The 25005-nt window shown below is 50.6% G+C and overlaps 1 protein-coding gene across 4 annotated transcripts in view; it reads left to right on the top strand.

Annotated features, from left to right (window-relative positions):
* SLC34A2 (solute carrier family 34 member 2) overlaps positions 1-25005 on the top strand; it is a 33270-nt gene that overhangs the window by 6967 nt on the left and 1298 nt on the right. For 2 of the 4 annotated variants that reach the window (XM_043572851.1, XM_043572852.1), the window contains exons 2-13: positions 8629-8743; positions 8833-8967; positions 10497-10625; positions 12096-12239; positions 13390-13501; positions 15904-16099; positions 16881-16976; positions 17404-17524; positions 18664-18831; positions 20266-20382; positions 20468-20592; positions 22495-24974. In XM_043572851.1, the coding sequence (XP_043428786.1) occupies positions 8632-8743; positions 8833-8967; positions 10497-10625; positions 12096-12239; positions 13390-13501; positions 15904-16099; positions 16881-16976; positions 17404-17524; positions 18664-18831; positions 20266-20382; positions 20468-20592; positions 22495-23121 (2082 nt within the window). In that variant the 5' untranslated portion in view covers positions 8629-8631 and the 3' untranslated portion in view covers positions 23122-24974. Of the gene's footprint in view, positions 1-8628; positions 8744-8832; positions 8968-10496; positions 10626-12095; positions 12240-13389; positions 13502-15903; positions 16100-16880; positions 16977-17403; positions 17525-18663; positions 18832-20265; positions 20383-20467; positions 20593-22494; positions 24975-25005 lie in introns of those variants that run through there. The other 2 variants (XR_006296203.1, XR_006296202.1) reach the window with 2 other exon arrangements.

The raw sequence follows: 25005 nt of genomic DNA, 5'->3' as shown, positions 1-25005 counted from the left end.
TGGTAGGAGTGTTTGAATCTCTCTGCTCCTGCCAGCCAACCAGCTGATAAGGATCTCTGTTTTTGTAACTTTGGGGACTGGTGGTAAGAAGATCGTGCTTGTACAAGGTTTGGATGTTTAACAAATTGCCCCCTCCAAAGTCCACCCCCAAATCACTCAACCGTCTCATTGAAACAAGTCCCCCTTGGTGGGAGGATGGACGTCTGGATTAAGCTGTTAGGCACAAAGCTGACATATAAATAGCCTGAATTCAGTTTAATGAAGAAAACAGCTTCTTGGGATCATTTTAATGATCATAATACCATTTTTAGCCACCTTCCTCCCGGCCTTCCCTCCTTCTCCCCACCCTCCCCCGCCCACCCAACCACCACCCTAGGGACAGAATGGCAACATCAGCAGGAAGTAGTCAGGATATCCCACGGAACTTAAAAATACACAAGAGTGTAAAAAAGAGGGCTGCAAACAGACTGCAATATGTCCAAAGTGTTTTTGTGAATTGGCTCTTTTAACCACCCAACGCAATGCAAAATAATTGATATAGATATAAGTTAACTGCAGGATTTAATTTTAAAATATCATAAGTGTAAATTATGAGGGCGTGGTCTGGTAATATGGCCCTAGTTTAAAGAGAGAGTAAAATGTCTTTTTAAAAGACTGTCAGTACATGTAGTCAAAAGTCTAAACTGAAGCCACTCATCAATGCAAAACCCAGGCCGACTGCTTTTGTGTCCTGCCCCGCGCGCCCCCTTCCTGCCATTGCCATGTCCTTGGGGGGATTAGTTTGCCTTGTGGTGGTTGAGGGAAGATGGAAAATTAAGTAGCCCTCTTGGGGTTTATTCCCCTCTTGGGAATTTTTGAAGTCTTGGGCATTCTTTCAGAGTAGGAAAAGATTTCTTACGCGTCTTGAACTTCGACATCAGACTACCTGAGTTCGAATTGTTTCTGAAGGTGCAGTGTCTTTATAACTTGAGGCCATGAATTTCTTTGTGCCTTGGTTTCCTCCGCGGTAGGATTAGTACTGAGGCATGAATACTGAAAAGTAAATTCACAGAAGTAAAGTGCTTGTGAGGTTAAACGGGTTACTTTGTGTCCGGGGCTCGCTCAGTACCTGATTCGAAATGCTCAAGAGCCATTTGGGTGGCGCCTGTGTGCCAAACACTGTCGTGCGTGCCGGGGCCGCACAGGTCATCCTCCCTGGGCCCAGGAGGCCAGAACGTGTGCCTGTCCCCCGCCTCCTCTGCCCCCCGTCGTCAGATGGCTGCTGCTGTTCAGAGTACAGGTGGCCCCGGCACAGGTCCTGGTTGGAGAAGCTCAAACAATGCAGAGCGTAAGGGTTGGGCGACCGCCAGGTGCCCTACATTTTCCTGTTCCCGGGTCTGAGAAGAGCTGAGAAGTCTCCTCTCGTTGGCCTATAAGAGTTCCTGCTGGCATGGGATACACATATGGATGCAGGAAGTTGAGCCAAAAGGGTTATTGACATAGCCAGGTCAGTTGTAAGGATGAGTGGAGGGGAGCAAGGAAGCGAATGTGTGATCATAGCCACGCACCTCATACCTAGGCATTAAAAAAAAAAAATCTTTGTGGGTATTAGTACCAAACGGTCAAAATGGATGACTTTATCCTTTCTTCTCTGCTTTTTTCTGGCAGGTGGCAAGAGTGTGCCGGAGTGCGCCCTTGGGAAGGTGGGGAGAGGGAACAGTAGGTCAGAGGATGCTCTGGGGAGAATGCCTATGGAGGGGCTCAAAGGCCCCGAAGGCCTCTGCTGATCCCCAAAGCCCCTTTCTAGAGAAGCGAGTTCCAGACAGGCCAGTGTGTGCCTGCCGCTGGGAAAGTGGCGTCAGATTCGGATTGGGGCCTCTGTCCGGCTCATTCAGTGTCTGCCTCTCCTGCTTAGCTGAGACTCCTAAAAAGGCCTGACATATGCCAAATCCAAATCTCTGGTATGCCAGAGCCTTTGTGGGAACCGGGTAGCCTGTCATCACGGTGTTCTTGGCTGGCTCTTCTAGCTGCTTGAGTGAGTCTGCAGACCCCTGCAGAGGGACAAGCCCCGCCAGCTCTCCCAGAAGCCGCTAGAGTTCCCACTGAGCCTGGACCGGGTGGGGCCCCTTGGCCCCTTGGTTTCCATGCTGCTTTGATGGGGCCCAGAGGATTCCTCCTCCCTCTGTCGCGGCGTCTGGCCGAAAGGTCTATGGAAGGGCCCCCAGCTTTGGAACCAGCATTTCTGGGTTCAAATCCTGACTCCGTCTACAGGTAGCTGTGGGACTTCGTTAATTTCTCTGGGTCTCAGTTTCTTTGGAAACCGGAAAGAACTTCTGTAAACTGGAAAGAACTTCGTTGCTGTAAAATTTAATGAGGTCATGGATCCTGTAGGGCACTCCCCTCGAGACACACACACACACACACACACACACACATGCATACACGTTAGTGCCTTTCTCTCCTGTGCTTTGGGTTCCTTTAGCGCACAAATATTTACAGAGAATCCCCGGCTGTGCTGAGCACTGAGATAAGGAGCTGGTGGTCTAGGGCACAGTGGAGTTTGGGCTGTGCATTGTTTGCGATGCAATTCGTTCCACAAAATTCTGTGCGCTTACTCTGCCGGGCACTCTGCGCGGGGCCTCACCTTTGCTCATCAGTCAGTCAGTCCTACCACAGTTGACTGAGGGAGATGGTATTATCCCCACTTTTGAGATGTTGAAACTGAGGTTCGGGGGCACGCGCTGTGTGCCAGGGGCTATGATGTCAGCAGCCTTGGAAGATCCAGGGGCCTCGAGGAGCATCTGCCCAGGGCCGATCATGGGGGGGTTTGCTCCGAGTCATCCCTTTACTCCAGATCCGTGGGGTCCACCTGCACAAGAGCTGGGGCTCTGCCGCCTGGGAAGGCCAGGCGAGCGGGGCCTGTGTACCCACGCTGCTGAGGACAGTGACTGGTGTCCCAGGTGTCCTGCATTTCCCCACTTCCCAGGTCCTGAGAGGAGCAGCCGGAGCTGTGGAGGTGGAGAGGGCCAGGAGGGGAGTGGCCGGCAGTTGCAGAGTGCTCCGGGCTTGACCGGATGGCTCTCCTGGCTGCCTGCCCCGGGGCTCGCTCAGTACCTGAGCTTGCTTTTCTTACCTGCCAGGGGTCTAACGCAGTGAACTTCCCCCAACGATAGTGGAGCACATGCATGTACCAGAAAATGAAGTATTGCATGACGGGAAGTAATTGCTTCATCAGGGAAGTGTTTGTAAAGAGGGCATGGGCTTGCCCACATGGCTGGACTTGGAATAGGGAAGAAAGGACTTCCAAGAAGGAGGAGTGGAGACATTCCATAGAAATTTTCTTTTGCTTTCGGTGGTACTGACAGTGCAGTGAGGGCCTGCAGGTGAGTGAAGCCAGCACTGGCCTCACAGAGAGTAAGTATTCAAGACAGTTTAGCGCATTGAGCCCCCCCGCCACGATATGCTATTCCTTTCCGCTCGGGTCAGTGCAAACGAGCGTCCTCCTGTTCTATTGCCGGCAGTGTCCTAAGCCACCTGCACATCGGCCCACGGAAGCGTCTGTTTCTGTACTTGCTACATACTTTGTGTTCACTCCAGGCAATTATCCCGATCAGCCAGAGAAATCCAGTCACCGAAAACATAATTTGAATAGGCAAACAATCACCCTTCTTACACCTTACTGCTGATGAGAGCCCAAGTGGGGCTGTTGTGACATTGAGGGCGCAGTTTCTTGATACACTGGCCCCATCTAACAGATCTTGTCCAACCCAACCTGCTTATCACGAGGAGGGGCAGCCGCTCATTAGTAAGATTCGGGCTTGATTTGTTTCCTAGGCGTGGGTCCAGTTCATTCCTTCAGCAAACCCTGTATGTTGACTCTTCCCTTCACAAATACGAAGGGCCTACTAGGTATAGTCTACTGAGTGTTGGGAGGAAACGCATAATATACGGGTCTTGCCCTCTAAAACTTAAATTCCAGTTGTCCGTGACTAGCCCAGAGCAGCCCACTGCGAGCTCAAAATTCATGTAAGTCTTGTACTTTGTGCTACACGTCCCTGCTTGTTTTAGTGTGATAGCTGAAAACCGCACAGGGTTTACGATGTGTCAAATGCTATTCTGAGAACTTTTAAAACATAATGCGCTTCATCATAAGAATTCTTCGTCCGGGATATTATCTCAGTTTGACATGTAGGGGAAACAGAGGAGCAAAGGAATTAGCCCAAAGTCACACAGCAGATGGCTTGGCTGAGACTTGAACCCAGGCAGGGGGGATCGAAGGTCTGGTCTCTTAACCTGTAGACCGGTGGTTCTCAGTCCCCGAGGGATATCTGTCAACGTCTGGAGACGTTTTTGGTTGCCAAAACTAAGGGGGAGGGGGTGCTCCTGGCACGTAGTGAGTAGAGACCAGGGGTCTTGCTAAATATCCTACAATGCACGGGACAACTCACCCAACAAAGCATTATCTGGCTCCAAATGTCAACAGTGCCAAGGCTGAGAAACAATGTGCTCCGTGTAAATATCACCTCTCCAGCGTAAATCATCTACCAGTCACTCTATTTAACGTCCCCTCTCCCCAGTTAGGTGAGTGAAATCCGTGCTCCAGGAAAATAAGTTTATGTCCTGACCAAGGATGTTGTAAATAAGGGTCCCAACCTCACTGACAGGTTGAGCTGTGTTTAAAAACCGTCTCTGTCCCTCCCCTGCTGGGTGAGTTTGCACAAGTTGCTTCGTCTCTTGGCACTCCAGGTTTTTCTATCTGCCAGTGGGGATGAGCATGACCCCTTTCCTGCATAAAGATTGAATCAGATAATATGTGTCAGGGCCCAGCACAGCACCTGGCACCTCGCTGGTGCTCATTAAATGGTACTTGTTGTTATTAGAGTCAATTACACCGTATGTGGTGGAGTGCCGTGTGCATATGTGCTGTATGTCGGGCGCGTGGGCAAGGGCGGATCAGAGAGGCCTGCGGAACTGTGGCAGGGGAGGAGAGAGGACCCGGGGGGGCCCACAGATGAGAAGTGGGTATTCTGGGGGGGGGGTGTGCTACCTAGGCAAGAGCAGAGGTGCTGGGTTGGGGGGCTGTGGGAGATGACCTTGCGGTTCTTGGGGATGGTAGCAGGAATGACAAACAGCAAACTTCCACGGAGGGGAGCGTCCGGGGTGATGGGGAAGTAAGTTGGACTTCAGTCGGGGTGAGGTCGAAGCGTGGACTGCCGTTAAGCGGGCTGTGGCAGTGACGACGGAAGGTTGATGTTCCAAGGCAGGGGGAGTGCTTTTGTGCCAATACCTGGGCGGCAGGTGCTTCCAAGACCCAGCTCATGGAGCCCTCGCTTCCTCCCAGGACGCTGCATACGGAGGTGAGGCGCTGGCTTCTGCCACTCGGGTCTTAAGGCATCTTCTCCATTTGCCTGGCAATGGGCCTTTAATCAGATACGTTGCACTTCTGATGCTATTATTACATGACTCATCCCTTCTAGGAGTGTTCCAGTCATGTTGTAGTTGAGGCAAACACAGATTCTGGAGTCAGAGACTCTCAAGTCGCACTGCGGCCTTGGGCCAAGTGGCTTTACCCCTCTGAAATGCTTTGGTTTTCTCATCTATAAAATGGGAAGAACACTAACCCCTCAGGGTTGCTCAGAGGAGGAACACGAACCAATTGGACAGGTTACTGTTGCAAGCACTTTGCAGAAATTAACTCATTGAAGCTGTCTAACAACCCAGTGGGCTATATAGACTGTTATAAGCTCGATTCTACATACGGGAAACTGAGGCACAAAGCAGCCGCGTGATTTGCTCAGGTCTCAGTGTATCTGGGGCAGAGCTGGAGTTTGGTTCTGAGCCTCTGTGCTATGTAAGGTACCCAGCCTCGTGCCTGGCTGAAATTAAGAGCTCCAAGATTGTTCGTTTCTTTCCCCCAACACACTGTGGCTACGGATCCCTGCATTGGAAGAGTCACCAGGTAGACACTTGAGCTTACTCCCCCAAACCCATAGGCCTGGCCTTGTCTTTTCTTTTTAACCTCCGTGCTGTTTCCAAGCCGAGCCCGTTCACCTGCATGGTGGCCTTGAGTTGAACTTGGGGCTGTCCCAGGCCAGCCTCGGTCTCCTCCCCAACCGTTCAGCTCTGCCCCACCTCCCCTGCCCGGGCCCCAACCTTGTAGCTGCCTCCCAGCACACCCTGGGAAGGGGCCCCCCCAAATCCAACACACCTTGAGCAGCAGGCTTTGCCCCACCTTTGACTGTCAGCTATAAGAAGGCTTTTCATTGAGCCCGAGGGAGGAGTCCAGCCTGTGACAGGCATAGCAACTCCAGGAGGCCGGACCCTAGAAGCAGCCCCACTCCCAGAAGCCAACAGAGTGGCTTACAGAGAACACAGAGCCCTAGAGCAGCTGCCAGAAAAGGCTGACCTGGGCTCAAGGCTCTACCACTTGGGGCCTTGGGCAAGTTACTTAGCCTCCTTATGCCTCAGTGTTTTCATCTGTATAATGGGAGAATAACAACAACCCCCCCCCCCCCCCCCGCAAGGTTTGAGCACAGTCTGGCTTACTAAATACTGGCTCTTGCTGGCCAGGCAGGCCCCGGCATCCTGCTCAGAAAGCACGTGAGGCCTGTTGTGTGCCAGGCCCTGTGCTGGATGCTTGTTAAGTTGAAATGAAAGGCACGGCTTGTACTTTCATGGAAGCCAATGACTGCAGGATGTCCCCTGTGATCATGGGTTCTGCAGTTGCCTGGGCAAAGTCAAGAAATTCCTTAGGCTAAACAAACCGATGAAAAGCCCTTCGTGATGAGGACACACCGAATCAGCTTAAGTCCTAGCTTTACAGGTACGCCTAACAGTCACAACACTGGGTATCCCTGAACCATCTTACGTTGTGGGTCTGGGGTGGGGCTACAGCTCTTAAAAGAATTTTGGAAATTTCATAGAGTAGAAAAATAAGTCACCCACAATCCCATCACCCACTGTGAATCCCACGGGACATTTCCAGGTCCTGTGAGAACGTGCTGTGAGTAGGGCAAAAAATAGTGCCTTTTATTCACAATTTATCTAAGGCATTGCTTCTGATTCTTTTCTTAAGGTTTATTTATTTTGAGAGAGACAGAGAGCGAGTGAGTCGGGGAGGGACAGAGACGGAATCCCAAGCAGGCTCTGTGCTGTCAGTGTGGAGCTGACGCAGGGCTTGAACTCACGAACCGTGAGATCATGACCTGCGTGGAGATCAAGAGTCAGCCACTTAACCGACCGAGCCACCCCGGTGCCCCTTTTCTAATTCTTTATAAGCTTTTTTAATGGCGTGCTATTGCATTGCATGGATGTACCATGGCTAGTACAACAATTTTCCTATTTTTACTATTCACCTCTTTAAGCGACAGCGTGGCAGCATCTTCTTTGGCTTGCATCCCATTCATTCCACCAACCACCACGTATTGGGCATTGTCAGTGTGCCAGGCATAGCCGTAGACCCTAAGGATGCCATGTTGAACCAGGCAAAGCCTCTTTTTTGGGTAGAGCTTGCATTTCGGTAGGCAGGAAGTAGATCCATTTAAGAAAATTAGGAAAGGGGGAAAGAAGAAAAATAGGAAAGGACCTCCAGCACAGAATATTATACTTACAAGTATTTTTTTCTGCTGATTTGATAGTTGAAATTTATCTCACTGTTCTAATTTGCATATCTTGGGTTGTTAATGGGGCCCAATTCTTTGCAGTATTTTAGCCACTTGTATTTTCCTCTTCTGTGAACTGTTTGTACGGCACTAACGTGTGTCAGAGGACAAGCACCACGAGGAGGGGACTTCCAAGTGTGTCAAGAGCCACCCTTTGTCTCTGTGTAACCAAGAAAGGCTTTGTTGAAACAATGGCTTATGAGGAAGTGTCTACCAAAGGTTAGAAAGCATGTGGTTCTGACAAAGGGTCATTAAGCCAGGCGGCATGGCATAGGAATAATAGCTACCATTTGGCGGATGGCTGCTTGGTTCCAGGAACTTTCTAGGGGTCACTGTCAATCTCATAACCCTGCACACATAACCTGGACTTGTCCACATTTTATAGATGGGGAAACATTGATGCCTTTATGCTCAGAGGTATAAAAGGCCTTGCCTAAGCACACAGCCGCTGATAAGTGGCACTACTGGGATTCGAACTAGCTTCATTGTGTCATGCTGCCCACAGAAGACTGGGTGGTAGGTAAAGCAGGCAGAATGTGTGTTAGCATTTACGTATACGTTAAGTCCGCTGTGTGAGGTTCGGTGTGGATGTGCAGTCTAGAATAAAAGCAGGAGGGAACCATTGGAGGACCGAGAGGACGTGGCGTGCCGTGAGTTGATGAAGAGGGGTGGCTTTGCACCCCCTTTCTGACTAAAGGAGAGAGTCAAGACAGAGGCTGAGCCAGAAGGAAGTTGGAGACATCAAAGGAAGTTCAGTGGACAGACTTGAGGCTAGAATGGAAAGAAACACTGTAAGAAGTGGTTTGATTTGGTGACAGCCTAGGTGAGCGGTTGAGGGAGACCCAGAGGAGAAATATGGCATGGAAGAGCCCCCGCCTTGGAAGGTAGATTCTCTCCCGAATCTCTGCAACCTAGTTCTTCCCGCCATAGCACCTGAGTGGGCCTCCCTTCAGTGGCTGCTTCTTTAAGCTCTGTTTTCCGTCTGCAGATCATGGCTCCCTGGCCTGAGCTGGAAAATGCCCAGCCCGACCCCAATAAATACATGGAAGGGGACACTAGCCAGCAGTCCACCACACCCGGGAAAGGCAAGGACACTAGCCAAAGTAAGTGCCGATCATCCCGCCCCAGACTGGCCTCCTGTGGCTCGGGTCTGACCCTCATTCCTCATGGCCTCTGTTGCTTGTTTGAGTAGATGACAGCGGGACCCCAGTCACCAAGATCGAGCTTCTGCCGTCCTATTCCACCGTGGCACTGATAGAGGAGCCCACAGCAGTGGAAGACCCCTGGGACCTGCCCGAGCTCCGGGACACGGGGATCAAGTGGTCAGGTGAAAGCAGGCAGGCGGGACTTCCCATGCGTGAGGGATTGGGTTCACTGCCTCCACAGGATCATCTCCTTTGTGTTACCCTCTTCCGTTCCATCGCTCTGAGGTCTTTCTTTCTTTTTATTAATTTTTAAATGTTTATTTTTTATTTATTTATTTTTTAATTTATTTTTGGGACAGAGAGAGACAGAGCATGAACGGGGGAGGGGCAGAGAGAGAGGGAGACACAGAATCGGAAACAGGCTCCAGGCTCCGAGCCATCAGCCCAGAGCCTGACGCGGGGCTCGAACTCACGGACCGCGAGATCGTGACCTGGCTGAAGTCGGACGCTTAACCGACGGCGCCACCCAGGCGCCCCAAAATGTTTATTTTTGAGAGGGAGAGAGAGAGAGAGAGAGAGAGAGCGAGCACGAGTGGGAAAGGGGTAGAGAGAGAGGGAGACACAGAATCCCAAGCAGGCTCCAGGCTCTGAGCTGTCAGCACAGAGCTTGAAGCGGGGCTCGAACTCACAAACCCCAAGATCATGGTCTGAGCCGAAGTCGGAGGCTCAACCGCCTGAGCCACCCAGCACCCCTCTGATGCCTCTCATAAAAAGGTCCTGGCTAGGGATACCGCCTGCAGTCTTGGAGGCTTGGAGTCAAAGCGTAATGCGATAATTGGGGGATCTTTTGTTCTCTCATGCACTCAACAAATGTGCCAGCATGGGGGTAGTAACCAGGCCGGGCGCCATGCTGCTCCTTATAACCCACTGTGTGCTGACTGGTCCCAGGAACTGTGCTGTGGGTACAGCATTGAACAGACGAGACCCCTGCTCTGAGAGCCCCTGGATGGAGGGCTCTCCTCACCTAAATGTGGGCATCGAGGAAAGCTTCCAGAAGACAGAATATACAGCCAGGATGGCTGGCGTGCAAACAAATGCTGCATTTCTTTTCCGGGTGCAGGGTGTAAGGTCTGTCTGCAGATCAGACAGCTGGGAGGGAGGAGGTGAGAACCACTATAAAATCGAGCAGAGAAAATAGCATCCAAGGACATAACATTCCAGGATGTATGAGCGCCCAAGCCCTCCCCAAATGGAGGCTGTGATTGCTACCTTGTGGCCACATTTTAGAAAATAGTCTGTGCTGTTTTGAAGGTGCTTAGGAGAGCCATTATCTCTGACCCCGCACTTAGCAGGTGTCAAGTGCCCTTAACTGCCTCCCTCAGCGACACTGCTTCAGCTGAGCATGGAGTCTGGTTTGCCTGTCAGTGCCCCAGACCACACCAAACCCCTCCTCCCTGAAGCCAGTCCTTTAGAGACGCTTCACCACAGATTTCAACTAAATGGACTAGAGTGGTAATTGCTTTGAAAACTCTACTCACGGATGCACCCCATCTCTAAGCCTTGCCATACATAAGAGCTTACAGCCACCTGGTGATTGGGGGGGAGGGGGGGGAGGATTGGTGGGGGAGGGGAGATGAGCACTCTGAGCTCATTGCCAAACTCCTCAGAGTTTCGGGCACTAAAAGCCTGTGTCCTTTCTCCCTTACCCCAGAGAGAGACACCAAAGGGAAGATTCTCTGTGTCTTCCAAGGAATCGGGAAATTTATTTTGCTTCTGGCATTTCTCTACTTCTTCGTGTGCTCGCTGGATGTCCTCAGCAGTGCCTTCCAGCTGGTTGGAGGTATGGATGAAAGGGACAGAGATCTGGGGTGGGGTATTTTCATGCAGTTTGGTTCAGATGGTCACAAGGCAGCAAGCCCTCTCCAGCTGCAGCCTCCTGGCGGGTTTTAGGACAGAAGGGCACCGCACACCTTCTCGTGAAGTCATGCTCCCGTTTTACAGAAGAGAAAACTGAGGTCTTTAAAGGAGCTATGACTGGCTGAGATGGCTTAGGCCGGCAGCCCAGGCTGGGGCCATTTCCAAGCGGTCAGCTTCCTGTGTTTGTCCACCGACCCTAGGCAGGAAGCTGTTTGATATAAGGACTTATCTAAGGGATCCCTGCTGTCTTGGGGCCTCCCGACCTGCAGAGATTATTAGATAGGAATGCTCTCAAGCTAAAGCAACTATAGAAAATCAGGGCTGGGCCTTTGTTGGAGAAGGACAAGGTTCCCAGAGCTGGTGGATCCTTATCCTTAGCAGTTGCCTACACGTCTTGCAGGCCTGGGAGTAGCTAAGCAGTGTGAGGGGGTCCCAGAAGTTAAATCACCACATACTTGGCCACCTGTGTTCCCCTGATGGGTGACAACAGTGATAGCCAGCACGATGAATGCCTCCTGAAGTCCTAAACGTTTCTTCCCCAAACCCTTCCCATTTATGGAGAGCACTCAAAGTTGAAAGAGGTCAGCACTTAGTTTCACAGCCTTGAGTTGGCATGGTGGGATCCAAACTCGGATCCCAGAGGCACAGAAGACCATGGATTTCTATTCCCCTGGGTGCCTTCTTGGGAACTCATCGTTGTGACCTGGGAGAATTGGGAGAGGGGGCACTTGTGAGGGTGTATGAAGGGCAGACTGACTTCCTGGAAGCCACCCCCAGGAATCCCAGCGTAAGCAAGGGATTTTGCTCTCCAAGTGTCTCAGATGAATTGCCTCTACCCTCTTGGGCCTTGGTCATCTTCAGTGAATGGATTGGGGAATGGATGGATCGTCTCAGGCATCTGAGGCTAGGCCGGAGCTAGAGAATGGGGGTTGGGTAGGATTGATAGAGAAGAATGAGAATATCCATTCGTGGGGGGGGGAATTTTCTGAGTCGGGAATATATCCCCAGAGACAGGAATTAGCGCATCTGGAGACCCACCAACACCTATTGGGCCAAGTGCGGAATTGAGGCCAGGTTGGCGGTCAGAGAAGGCTGGGGGAGGGCTTGCTGATGAAGGAGTAGTGGATGTATGGAGGCTGTAGGGTGAAGGGACAAGAGGAACAAGGGGTGCGGCATGAGTGGGGAGCGAGGTCACAGAAGTGGAGACATGGCCCCAGGGCAGCACTGGGAAGAAGCACGTGGCAGATGCACTGGGAAGATCCCAGGGGTACCAGCTGGGCTGGAGGCTGGCCTCCCTGACCCACAGCCAGCTGGTCGTGGCTGGAGATGAGATGTCTGTGTATTCAGTTGCCCACCTAACTTTCCATCTGGTGGCTGTGGGCTTGTTTTTCAGGAAAGGTGGCCGGGCAGTTTTTCAGCAACAACTCTATTATGTCCAACCCCGTGGCTGGGCTGGTGATCGGAGTGCTGGTGACTGTCCTTGTGCAGAGTTCCAGCACCTCCTCGTCCATCATCGTCAGCATGGTGGCCTCCTCGCGTGAGTCCAGGCACCCGTGGGCCCAGACATTCCAGGCATTCCCCCGCCCGGCTGAGGAACCCAGGATTTACTCTGAATGTGTCCAGGCTTGTCACCATGGTCTTCCTATCTCGTGCAGCTGTGATGTGCTCTGCTTTATCCCAGGCAGTCTCCTGTTTCCATTGCCATGGCTGAGTCTGAAAATCGTCCCCGATGCTTGAAGACCCAGCTCTGAATTCTCTAGAACTGTGTTGCCCCGTCCATCAGGCACTAGCCACATGTGGCTATTTAATTTTATTTAAGCTTAATTTATTTTCACTTAACATATAAAAGTGAGTTGCTTGGTTGCACTGACTGTATTTCAGGGGATCAATAGTCACACGTGGCCTGTGGCTGCCATATTGGACCATGTATCTACATGGTCCTTTCAAGAACATTTCCGTCACTGCTCAGTGCTAAGAATAAATTATAAATAAATCCACACATTGGCTTGGGGACAACCAAGCTTGGGAAGCTGGCATTCCAAACATGAACCTGCTGATATTTGCTCTGGCTGAATCAGGACAGATACTCCGGCACCGGTGGGGGTTGCCTTCTCCAGATACCTCTGGACCAAATTGAACAGATTAATTTTCAGTACAAACCAGCATGTTAGCAAAGTTAACTAGAACTTTCTTGGGCTAAATTAGAAAAAGATATTCTTTAAAATTACTTCCACATGTTAGAACACTGTGGCAGCGTACTAATTTTGTCAGAGAAATTGTACTGCTGGGAATTTGCCATAATAAATACACAAGTCCTTACACATTGTTTCCTGTTCTCCCGTAAGCTGGCCTTGCATCTGTAATATGGAGGACAGAGAAATTTAGAAAGGCACTTTGAAACTGGAATCCACAGAAGGGCTTCTTCATGGAGCGTGTGGATTCCCTGAAATTATGTGCCGGGACTTTTTGCTCGGTACATGTGCGTATTTCTGTGGTGGGCTATCCTAGCTTGAATCAGATTCATAGCCTGGTGCAGACCCCAGAATGGGTTAGGAAATGCTGCTTTGTTACTTACCAGCTTGAATGAGGTCTGCCTGCCTTGGGCCACATCGGGAACATGGCCAGGCTGCCTTCCTAAACTTGCTAACTCTCACCAACTTTCTCTTTTCCACCCCCCGCCCCCCCAGTGCTGACTGTGCGTGCCGCCATCCCCATCATCATGGGGGCCAACATTGGGACCTCAGTCACCAACACCATTGTGGCGCTCATGCAGGCAGGAGACCGGAGTGAGTTCAGAAGGTAGGAGGCCCAGAATCAGCCTTTGCTGCCACGAGGCTCATCGGTTTCGGCCAGGTTGTCATAACTGCCTTAAACTAGCCAATGAGAACCTTCTGGTCATTCCTAGAGCAGTTTGAAGTAGCCATTGTGGAGTACAGCTGGGGGTTGGAATCACATACTTACCGGTTGATTTAACTCAGCTCCCTGGTATGCAAAGCCAGGATAATTGTGTCGTCTATCACCACTGTTGTCCAAAGGAGTAAACCCAGCCAAACAGGTAAATGCTTAGCAAGGTACCTGGCACATAACCAGAGCTCCCTAAATGCAAGCCCTAGCTAGAAGCCTACTTGCTGTGTGGCGTAGTTAAAACAAGGCCAGTTAGGATAGGATTTACCATCCCGCTTAGTCAGAAATAATTATAACCTCCTAAAGCTTCCTCTTTGGGTGAGCTCAACCCCAGTTACCTTTCCTTTGTTCTCCACTTGCCGGTAAAAGGCAAACTGTAGCTTTTGTGGATGCATAAGATCTGAAAACGGGACAGGTTAAAACAGGCAAAGGTTAATGTGAAAATTAACCACGTTCTCTGGCCTGTCTTCTAACTGATGGGCTTTTCCCAGAAGTTCATAAAATAGAGAAGGCAGTTTGTCTGCATGATGTAATCGCCATGTGGGTCAGGCAGACAGCATTAAACAGGCTGGCTGGGGAGTCAGCAAATGTCATCCCTCTTCTGTGGGTGAACTGGCAGGTGGCAGAGGGCCTCAGAGCTGCTCATTTCCACTCAGACACGGCTAACCTTCCTCGGTCCCTGATGAGATGTCCTGAGGTTTGCAATAATAATACACATGATCCAGGGGGAAGGTTGTTAATTTGATCTTCTCAAGAAGCCGAGTAGACTTTCTTTGCCTCGTTTTATTAATATAGAAGCACAAAGAGGTTAAGTAACTTCACCGAGGGGCATAGCTCGGACTCAATCTAGGTTTCTTCCAGATTCTGGGTTCTTTTCACTGCTACCTATGAAATATAAACATGATCTGTGAAAGTGCCTGCACATAGCAGTATATAGCTCACCCCTTGTTCAGATTATTTAAAGAGATTGCCTTCAGTCACATCTTTGGAGATGTGTATCATTCTTTCCTGGTGATTTGGAATACCTCCTTAGATTTCTAGGAAAATAATGACTATATCCAACCCCTATAAGGCTCCTAAAACATTTTGCCAAACTACTAAGAAATATTTACATCACTTTACATCAGACGTGTATGAAGACGTCTTAAATTACTCTCTTTAGGAAGAATAAGTTACTTTGAAAAACATTGGCTAATATGATAGGTGAAAATTTGTAGTTGCAAGTAAATGAATTATAAATAAGTTTCCTTAACTGTAGTGAAGTGAAGTTAAGCATTTTCTCCACAAGTATATTAGCTTCTATACATGTCCCTTTGGGTTTTAGGTGTTTTTTGACATGCAGATGTTTTTTTTAAATTATTTTTAATTTTTTTAGGATCACCTGGGAACTTTTTTAGTTTATTTATTTTGAGAGAGAGAGAGAGAGAGAGAGAGAGAGAGAGAGAGCACTCCAGCAAGGGAGGGTCAGAGAGAGAGAGAGGGAGAGAGAGAATCCCAAGCAGGTTCCACACTGTCAGCTCAGAGCCCGACTCAGGGCTTGAACTCACAAGCCATGAGCCGAAACTAAGAGTCTGACGCTTAACCGACTGAGCCACCCAAGTACCCCATGCAGATGTGTTTTGAAGAAAAATGTTTTTCATTGAGCAAAAAAAGATCTCAAGTGTCATAGTGTGGAGACAGGATGGAATTCAGGAGAACCTGCAAACCTTATCAGATATAAACTGTGGTATATATTGGCCTTGTTTTCTGTGCAGGTTGTTCAGATGTTTTATCAGAGTCCCGAGATCTTAACACAAAAAGTTAAGAATTCAGTTCTGGGGTTTGATTACCATCAGACCACTGGCCTCCACCTTTCCAAAGGAAGGTTGTCTTCAATGTGCATGATTCAAAAGTAGCCTTGATTCAATTCTTCCAAACAGTGGTCCTTGAGCTAATTACTGTAGCCATAACCTGTCTACCTCCCTTTTGCTCAGCAGAAAGAACTGAGTGCTGTCTGGCTTGGTGGGAAAGGTTCTGCTGGGCAGTGGGAGACAAGGGTCCTGGCCCCAACACCCATGCAGTGGTCTTCAGTCAATTCCCCTCTGCTTGGTGGCCCCCAACTTCCTCATCTATCAAATTGGGATATTAATCCCACCCACTTGGGCATTGCTGTGAGCATGTAAATGAGATTGTACACGTGTGGGCATAGATAGGTGACTCCCTTGCAGCCAATGCAATCAATGAGCAGCCTAGACTGGTGCCCACTTGCTTGTTGACCAATCTTACTGTTGGCTTGGGGTGGGATTACCTTCTTATAGGGCTTTTGCGGGGGCTACTGTCCATGACTTCTTCAACTGGCTCTCTGTGTTGGTGCTCTTGCCCCTGGAGGCAGCTACCCATTACCTGGAGATCCTGACCAACTTGGTGGTAGAGACCTTTAACTTCAAGAATGGAGAAGACGCCCCGGCACTTCTGAAAGTTATCACAGATCCCTTCACGAAACTCATTATCCAGGTAACCCATCTTCCTTCAGAGAGGGAAAGGAAGGAACTAACTCCTTCCCCTTTCCCCCCACACCCCACCCAACTGGGCAGAGATGGTGAAGGATGATGGTCTATAAACACTGTTCTTTGGTTGCCTTTGAAAAAGGCCAAGGGAGGCAAGACTTCAGGGACACCTGATAGAGCAGTTGGCTTTTTTTTTTGTTTCCTTGACTTCAACATGTGTCCTCTTTATTGGGGTGGGAGCAAGGGAATGGCAGGTGCTTCTCAAGACTCAAGGACTTCATTGGATGCTTGGAGCCATTGTATTCCCCCCACTGACCTCAGCATCCTTGGGCTCGCTAATAAAATATTATCCTGCCTCTAGCCAAAGAGGAAGGTTACTGTCTTTCCTTCCGTCTCAGCCCTCTGCTCACTAGGGTCTGTCCATATTATTGAAATAAATGAAAGAAGGTTTTGGGACTCTTACCTTAGGTAGAATGGGTCAACTTGGACTTTGTCCTTTATTACCTTTATCTTCTGGTTTTTACTATCACTCAATGACTACTGCATGCTTCCAAGTTACCAGCCCATTGTTTATACAATCATTTGTTTATTTGCCAAGCACCTGCTAAGTAACATCCAGGTGCTGTGCTCCATCCTGGGAGTACAGATGGAGTGAGTCCTGACTCACTCCTGCAGGAGCTCCCAGTTGGGTTCAAGTTCTCGAAGCCCCCTTAACAGCACCTCCTACGGTCCATCCCTCATCAGTGCTGAGGACGTGCTGACTCTCTCCTGTCTGTTGCTTTCCTCAGCTGGATAAGAAAGTTATCAACCAAATTGCAATGAATGATGAAGCAGCCAAAAACAAGAGTCTGATCAAGATTTGGTGTGAAACTTTTACCAACGTGGTAAGTTTCTAAGAATGTTGCTGGGTTGGCAGACTCCAGCATCCATGCCTTAAGCAAAACCTTTAATTCAATGTGGGCAAATGAAAGGTACGGAGAAGGAAAAATTGGCCCGTGAGCCAATTAAGAAATTAAGAAAGCAAGTCTCTGAATGCCGGATGGACAGACAATGCAGTAGGACAGACTGACCCCATTTTGCTTCATTCCGCACCATGGATACATTATTCCTGGCTCGTTATTTTCATGCCTCTTGGCTCACCTCTGGCTGCCTGTGTTCCCATTTATGGAGAGACCCGTGGAAACAGTGCGTTACCCTTACAGACACACACACTCATGCGTGTCTCCCTCCTACTTGCCACGTCGCCTGCCAGTGCTACCAAAAGTGAGTATTATGGACTATGCATCCCATTTCCCAATGTTTGTCATCCAGACTCAGATGAATGTCACTGTCCCCTCGCCTGAGAACTGCACCTCCCCTTCCCTTTGTTGGTCGGACGGTTCCTACACCTGGACCATCAAGAACGTGACCTACAAGGAGAACATTGCCAAGTGTGAGTGGAACTCGAAAGAACATCAGCCCACCAGGTTGGGCTGTCTGGGGGTTGCAGTTGGCATTCATTATCTGTGTGAGGCTCAGTAAGTGAGGGAAAGAAGGGCACTAGGATTCACAGAGCACTGGTATCATACCCAGTAATGAGTATGAACTTTCGCAGCAGAGGGACAGGTGCTATGCCCAAGGTCCCCCGGTAAGGGGAGGAAGTAGGACTTGAAGCCCAGCTTCTCTGGCAGTTCCATACTGCATCAGAACTCGTCAACAGATTCCAGAGTGCTCCCTCCATATGCTTTGGTATCCCTTGGGCTCCAGGGAGATGCCAGCCATATTTGCAGGAGATGCGGGTCCCACACAGAACAGAACAAATGCATTCACCCTGAAGCCACGAGTCCCTGCTATCCGGCGGGCCCCATTCAAGGGCCTGGAGCTATGCACTAAACAATGCAGTGAGCCTACATGATGCTCCCTGTCTTTAAGAAGCTAGACTGTTGCCCCAGGAATCTCTTCCAGCCCAGACATCCTTAACTCTGCTAACTATTCTTTATATAGCCATGTGTGTATTTCTGCTTCTCTTCATCCTCTCCATACCACCCACATTAATTCTGAGCAGTAAACAGTCAAATGTGGTTTACCTCACAGAATCAATGAGTTTGCCACCTCCCATGCTCTAGGTGCTTTTCATCCATCAACAAAACCATGTAATCATGGGACCACACAGGGACTTCTAAAAAACAAGGAGGTTTATAATTAGCAATAGTTCCTACTCTGACTTACCCATCCTATGCCACTTGGCTCCTCAAACTCTTTGTTGTAAGTATCCTCAATATCGTGAGTAAAACACAGCCTGGGATTTAGAGGTAGAAGGAAGCCCCTGACTAGCTCTGTGACTGTAATGATTTCACATCATCATGTTCTAGCTTCGTGAGGTCCCCTGGCCAAAACATAGCCTCAGGCTTACACTTAGCTGCAAGGGAAGCTGGGAAGTGTGGTCTTTATTCTGGGTTGCCATACGTCGAGCTAACAACCAAGATTCTGTTACTGTGATACAGAAAGATGTTGGGAAATGAATAACAGTCTGTGGCCTTGGGGGGTGGCACCCATTTCCCTCCTAACAAGGGCTTTCCATTGTCTCTTCAGGCCAGCACATCTTTGTGAATTCCAGCCTCCCAGATGTTGCTGTTGGCATAATCCTGCTGTTAGCCTCCCTGCTGGTCCTCTGTGGCTGCCTGATCATGATCGTCAAGCTCCTGGGCTCCGTGCTCCGGGGACAGGTAGCCGTTGTCATCAAGAAGACCCTCAACACTGGTAGGCACACTGCCCCTCATTCTGGGCTTTCTAGGGTGTGGCATCACTGTGGCCATCCCAGGGTTGGGGGGCTCCTTTATATTTTTATTTAGCAATGGCCTCTTGTTAAATAAACTCCTGCATGGAGTTTCTCTCTTGGGTCTGACAAGCTGAAGAAGCTAAGATGCCTTTTGCCCTTGAAATCTCCCTTGGTGTCTTGGGTGGAGGCTGGGGAGTGGGCACAAGCTTCTATCACATAGTTGCAAGGTCCTGCGGAAGAGCTGGCTCAAATGCAGCGATCTGCGAGATAGGCCTTCCTTCCTGGCAGGTTTCCTATGCCCAGGACTCTCGGGTCTTGTCAGGATCCCATAGGAAAAGGGTAACAGATGCCCTCCCTGCTCCCTACTTCTCTCCACTCTTGGGAAGAAAATGTGGGTCTGGATAATACATCAGCATCTTGAGGCAGCCAGTTCTCTTGCTGATGGCATCCTGGCCCCCGGGAGGGTGCAAAGCTGAGGACGTTGCCTCCCCATGAAACCTCAGGGAAATGGGGCCGAGAATGGTCTGCCTCCCAGGGTTGTCACAAGGTTGTCATGCGGCTGAGCTGGGTGACTCTGGGTGCCTGCTGGATGTGCAGGTCTTGATCCTGTGCCGAGGGACCGGTGTGTAGGACTTCTGAGCCGTGGCACTGCTTCCAGGCAATGCCACAAAGGTGGAGGATCCGCAGCCTGGGGAGACCAGGACAGGCAGAAGGAAGGAGGCTCAAATGCTTTGTGGGAGGAAGGTGGTTGTTTGGGTGGTGTCTTGGTTCCGCTGCTCTAACAAATTATCCTAGACTGGGGTGGCTTAAACAAGAGACGTTTATATCTCACAGTCCTGGGGGCTGGGAAGTCCGGCGTTAGGATGCCAGCATAGTTGGGCTTTGGTGACGTCCCACTCCCTGATTTTCAGGTGGCCGCTGTGCCCTCACACAGAAAGAGTACAGAGGAAACGCGCTCCCTCTTCTTGTGTAAGGGCACTAATGCGTCATTCACGAGGACTCCACCCTGATGATCTAATTACCTCCCAAAGGCTCCCGTTCCTGATACACTCACACTGGGGGTTTCGGTTTCAACATTAATTTGGGGGAAACAAGACATCCACTCCATAACATGTGGGTTCAGCATTTCTACTTCTGGATTTCAGTGAATATGTGTTTGTTTGTTTGTTTCTGTGACACATGCCAACATCCTTGGTTCCACCATCCGAATATGCAAGGTGAAAGGATTCTGAAAATCCAGTTTGTAATTTCCGACCGTGGTGTGGGGTGAGGAGGCTTCCGTACAGCCTGACCCTCTAGCTCAGACCATCCCCCCCACCCACCCACCCCAGGTCCTGTGGAGGTGCCAGCTGGGCCTCCAGCCCCTGCCTTCTTTAGCAGGCCTGTGACAGATCTCTTTTCCTTCTGTCTTCTAGATTTTCCCTTTCCTTTTGCCTGGCTGACTGGCTACCTGGCCATCCTTGTGGGAGCAGGTATGACCTTCATCGTGCAGAGCAGCTCTGTGTTCACATCTGCTATGACCCCACTGATTGGTGAGTTTCTCCCTGGCTTTTCCCCCATTACCGTCTCCCATCATCCCCTGAGGCTGATACTATAGTTTTTGTCTTTTCCTGCCAGGTATTGGTGTGATCACCATTGAGAGGGCATATCCACTCACGCTCGGCTCCAACATCGGCACCACCACCACCGCCATTCTGGCCGCCTTGGCCAGCCCAGGCAATACTCTCAGGAGCTCGCTGCAGGTTAGGAAATGTTCTGTGGGGCAGGGGCTCTGGTGAGATGCAGCCCCATTCGTGGTCTTGCAAGCCGACGGTTTGTGAACAAGAGCCAAGTTTTTCTCTGTGTTCAAAACTGTGATGTGAGGAGAAGCCACAGGAAGACAGATCTGAGACGTGTCTCTCTGTTCCTGAGAGAGGCAGTGAGAGACCCCCACCACTGGTGCTTGTTAAACAGAGGCGCGGTAACCACTTTGACGGAGATGGAAAGGGTATTCAAGGAGCATAGAGACACCACTTCCCATCTCCTCGCCCCCCTCTTGGGGGACTCTGCCTGGATATTAGGAGGTGACCTCCGTTCTGGACCTGGAATCGAGAAGAATCAGGAGGACCTGCCTTGCCCCGATCGACTAAGTGATCTTGGGCAAGAAGACCTTTGGCATTTGAATTCTTGTCCCGCCTTTACACGCTAAATGACCTTAGACAGGTGACCTGAACTTTGAACATCAATTCCCTCATCTGAAAACTGTGAACCAGATCTCACTAGGATTATTCTAAGGATCTGATGAGGCTCTGTCTAAAGCCAGGCTGTCCAACAGAAATCTGAGTGTAGAATATCAATTTGAGCCGCCCGCATAATTTGAAATTTTTAGGAGCCGCATTTTTTTTTCAATATGTGAAATTTATCGTCAAATTGGTTTCCATACAACACCCAGTGCTCATCCCAAAAGGTGCCCTCCTCAATAGAGCCGCATTTAAAAATTTTTTTTTTTTCAACGTTTATTTATTTTGGGACAGAGAGAGACAGAGCATGAACGGGGGAGGGGCGGAGAGAGAGGGAGACACAGAATCGGAAACAGGCTCCAGGCTCCGAGCCATCAGCCCAGAGCCCGGCGCGGGGCTCGAACTCACGGACCGCGAGATCGTGACCTGGCTGAAGTCGGACGCTTAACCGACTGCGCCACCCAGGCGCCCCAAGAGCCGCATTTTTTTAAAGTAAAACGGGGACATTAATTTTAATAATATATTTGATTTCACTCCTTGTCATTGCACATGTAATTGATTTAAAAATTGGTGATGTTTTATATTTTTTGATTAAGATTTTGAAATCAACTCTGTATTTTACACTGACAGCACATCTCAACGTGGGCGAGCCACGTCTCAAGTGCTCATTTGCCACACGTGGCTGGTGGCTAACGTATTGGACAGGCGGGTCCAAAGCCCCTAGCGTGATGCCTGGGCACACAGGAAAGTGGCCAAGTGTGTGTGGCCTCTGGAGCCAGGCTACTTGGGTGTGAATCCCACCTCTACCATCTCCAACCCGTGTGACTTTGGGAAGAGTCAAAGCTCTTCCTCAATCGCCTCCTCCATCAAATAGAGATAATGATGGTTTACCATGTCATGGGCTATTTTTTTGAGGATTGTGGTAATCCACATCAAGTGCTTAGAACGGTTGCCTCCTACATTTAGGAGGCACTAAAATCAGCTGCTGGTGCTATTATTTTTATTAACTGTAATCATCTCTCTCCCCTCCATAGAATGGGGCCATTGAGCCAAGGAAGCCAGCTCTCCAGCAAGCCTCTCCTTTGGCCGCACCAGCTCTTAACTGCTCAGCTGGAAACAGCAGGGTCAAGACCTTGGGTAGCGGCAGGCATATTAATGAAGTTCATTATTAGATTTGGCCTTCAGGAGTTGAGGTCCTGAAAACAGATTCATTTGGTCACCTCCCTTGCGCTCCCCCGACACTCACACACACACACACACACACACACACGCGGTCCTCAGGTAATGCTGGCCCCTTTCTGAATAGCCCTGTGAGGACAGGGAAGACCCCTGACTCAGGATGGCTGCTAGATGACCCTTCCCTCCCCCCGCCCCGACTCCACCGCGCACAACACCCATGCACCTGTCCAACCTCTTGTGTTTCAGATCGCCCTGTGCCACTTTTTCTTCAACATCTCGGGCATCCTGCTGTGGTACCCAATCCCATTCACCCGCCTGCCCATCCGCCTGGCCAAGGGGCTGGGCAACATCTCCGCCGAGTACCGCTGGTTTGCCATCTTCTACCTGATCTTCTTCTTCTTCCTGACCCCGCTGGCCGTGTTTGGCCTCTCGCTGGCGGGCTGGCCGGTGCTGGTGGGCGTGGGGGCGCCCATCATCCTCGTGATCCTCCTGGTGGTGGTCCTCAGGTTCCTGCAGTCCCGCTACCCGCGCATCCTGCCCAGAAAGCTCCAGAGCTGGGACTTCCTGCCGCTGTGGATGCACTCGCTGAAGCCCTGGGACGAACTGATCTTCCTGCTCACCGGCTGTTGCCAGACGCGCTGCTGCTTCTGCTGCCGGGTCTGCTGCCGCGCCTGCTGCCTGCTGTGCGGCTGCCCGGCCTGCTGCCGCTGCAGCGGGTGCTGCCGGATCCTGGAGGAGGAGCAGGATACGCCCATCAAGGCCCCCAAGGCCTTTGATAACATGGCCATGAGCACAGAGGCCCAGGACGGCGTCCCCAGGTCTCAGGTGGATGGCCCGGACACAGAGGTCACCTCCAGCAGCACAGCCTTGTAGGGGCTTCCTGGAGGTGGGAAGGGGGGCCACCTCCCCCATGGCTCCGCGGGCCCTTCTCTGCCCGGCCGGGACGCCTTCCCTGCTGAGAAGTGGAGTTGACATCAGCCCCCACCCTGACCCCCTTTGTCCCGGTGTATCAGCCCGCACAGTGGCTTCATCTCAGCCCGCCCCCCTCCCCCCTCCCCACCGCACCCGCCTCTCCCCAAACTGGGCTCCCGCTCGCTCGCGGGAACTGGCAGAGCAACCCCAAAAGACGATGAAAGACAATGGCTGGAGACGGTCACACTCGCCCACCCCCTGCAACAGCAGGGTGGGTCCACACGACCTACTTTCAGACTCAAACCATCTTCTTCCAAAGGAAGAGCCTCGAGGGAAGGGATTGACGGAAGGTTCTCAAAGATGCCTATGTTAAGTGTATGTTATTGCGGTTAAGCTCAGACAGCTCTCTCTTTTACCAAAGACTTGCTTCAACCAAGATCAGTCGCCCCCGGGGGTCCTTGGCCCAGACCGGACCCATGTGGAGGGGGAAATAGTGTCATTGTTTGGAGACTTGAAGACCACAGGGGTGGGTCTTTCCCCTTCGCGGAGCTCCCCAAACTCCTTGTTAGGGGGACCTCACCTGGGCAGTTCTGGCCGATCTGAGCTTCCCTGCTGTGTCCTTGTCCGAGTTTTCAGGGCGGGAGCTGCATCTGAGCTACCGAGAGAGAGGTTTGGGGTGCACTTTGGCCCACCTGTTGGCTCCACCTTTCTGAGAAGAGAGTGTTCTGTTCCTGAGCCGAGCAGTTGGAGGATGAGCCAGGGAATGGCGAGACCTGGAGGGGCTGGGGTGGGGAGACGGTTTGTCTGCTAAAAGGACCTAGGGCTCTTCTTGATTTGGCTACTTTGGAAGCCAAATTGACAGTTGCGGCCAAAGCCCAGCGCCGCTCTCTTGGTCCGATAAAATCATCCCTGATGAGCCTTCTGGAGGAAGATAAGGCGGCCCCTCTGCGTCGCTGAGTCCATCCATCCATCCAAGCCAGAAACGCTTTCCAAAACTTCTCTCACGTTCCCATAGATAGGTGAGCTTTGACTTTTCTGCCCTCTCTCCCTGCCTGTGGAGATCCCCACTTTTCTCAGAGGGCAGAAACCAGGCGTGGCTGGACTTCCCACAGAACAGTGGTCATCAAGTAGAAGTAGAGGTCCGTGCGTGGCTGTGGGTCCAAGGGGTGTCCTCTCTCTTGCCGCAGATACCTTCTCTGTGCCTTCCAGAGCGGCCTCTTGTGTTTATACCTCCTTCCCTCCGCTGCTTCTCACCCTGAGCAATCCCAGGCCACCCCGGAGAGGGAGAGAGCTTCAACGGAGTCTGGGGAAGGGGATTCAGTGCAGCCACACTCCAAGACCCGGTTCGCCCCCCTCTTGGCTTATTCTTCTCTTAGCAGGTCGGGATACCAGACTGAGCCCTCCCCTGACCCTTACCCATGTAGATACTGATTCCGAGACAGAACCATTTATACTCTGTATTTATAGTCGCACGGGTGCACAGCATTTTTCATAAGTTATATAGGTAGTAGTGTGATTTGTGTTTTATAGTGCTCTCATTGGGAAATGAGGCCGGGTTCTACTATGAAATATAAAGAAAGAGCACCTTTGTATATTTTGTACCGCCGTCTTTTCAACGTGTTTCTGTAGCTGCGCACATGCCACACCCCCTGTAAATATGTAAGTGAAACCTGGGCAGGGCTGTGGCCCTCTTTGCACACCGATTTTTTTTTTTTTTTAATTGGATCCTTGTACCAGCCTTGATTTGTATTTTTTTTTTTTTTTTTTTACTGGGTGTGGGAAGAGAGCAATAAAGGAGACAATCAAACCCCAAAGGAGTGCGCTGTTTTCAATTACAGAGAAACA

The sequence above is a fragment of the Prionailurus bengalensis genome, chromosome B1 (assembly GCF_016509475.1).
Source record: "Prionailurus bengalensis isolate Pbe53 chromosome B1, Fcat_Pben_1.1_paternal_pri, whole genome shotgun sequence".
Lineage (NCBI taxonomy): Eukaryota > Metazoa > Chordata > Mammalia > Carnivora > Felidae > Prionailurus > Prionailurus bengalensis.
Note: the sequence above shows the minus strand (reverse complement) of the source record. Positions and strands in the feature narration are given on the sequence as shown.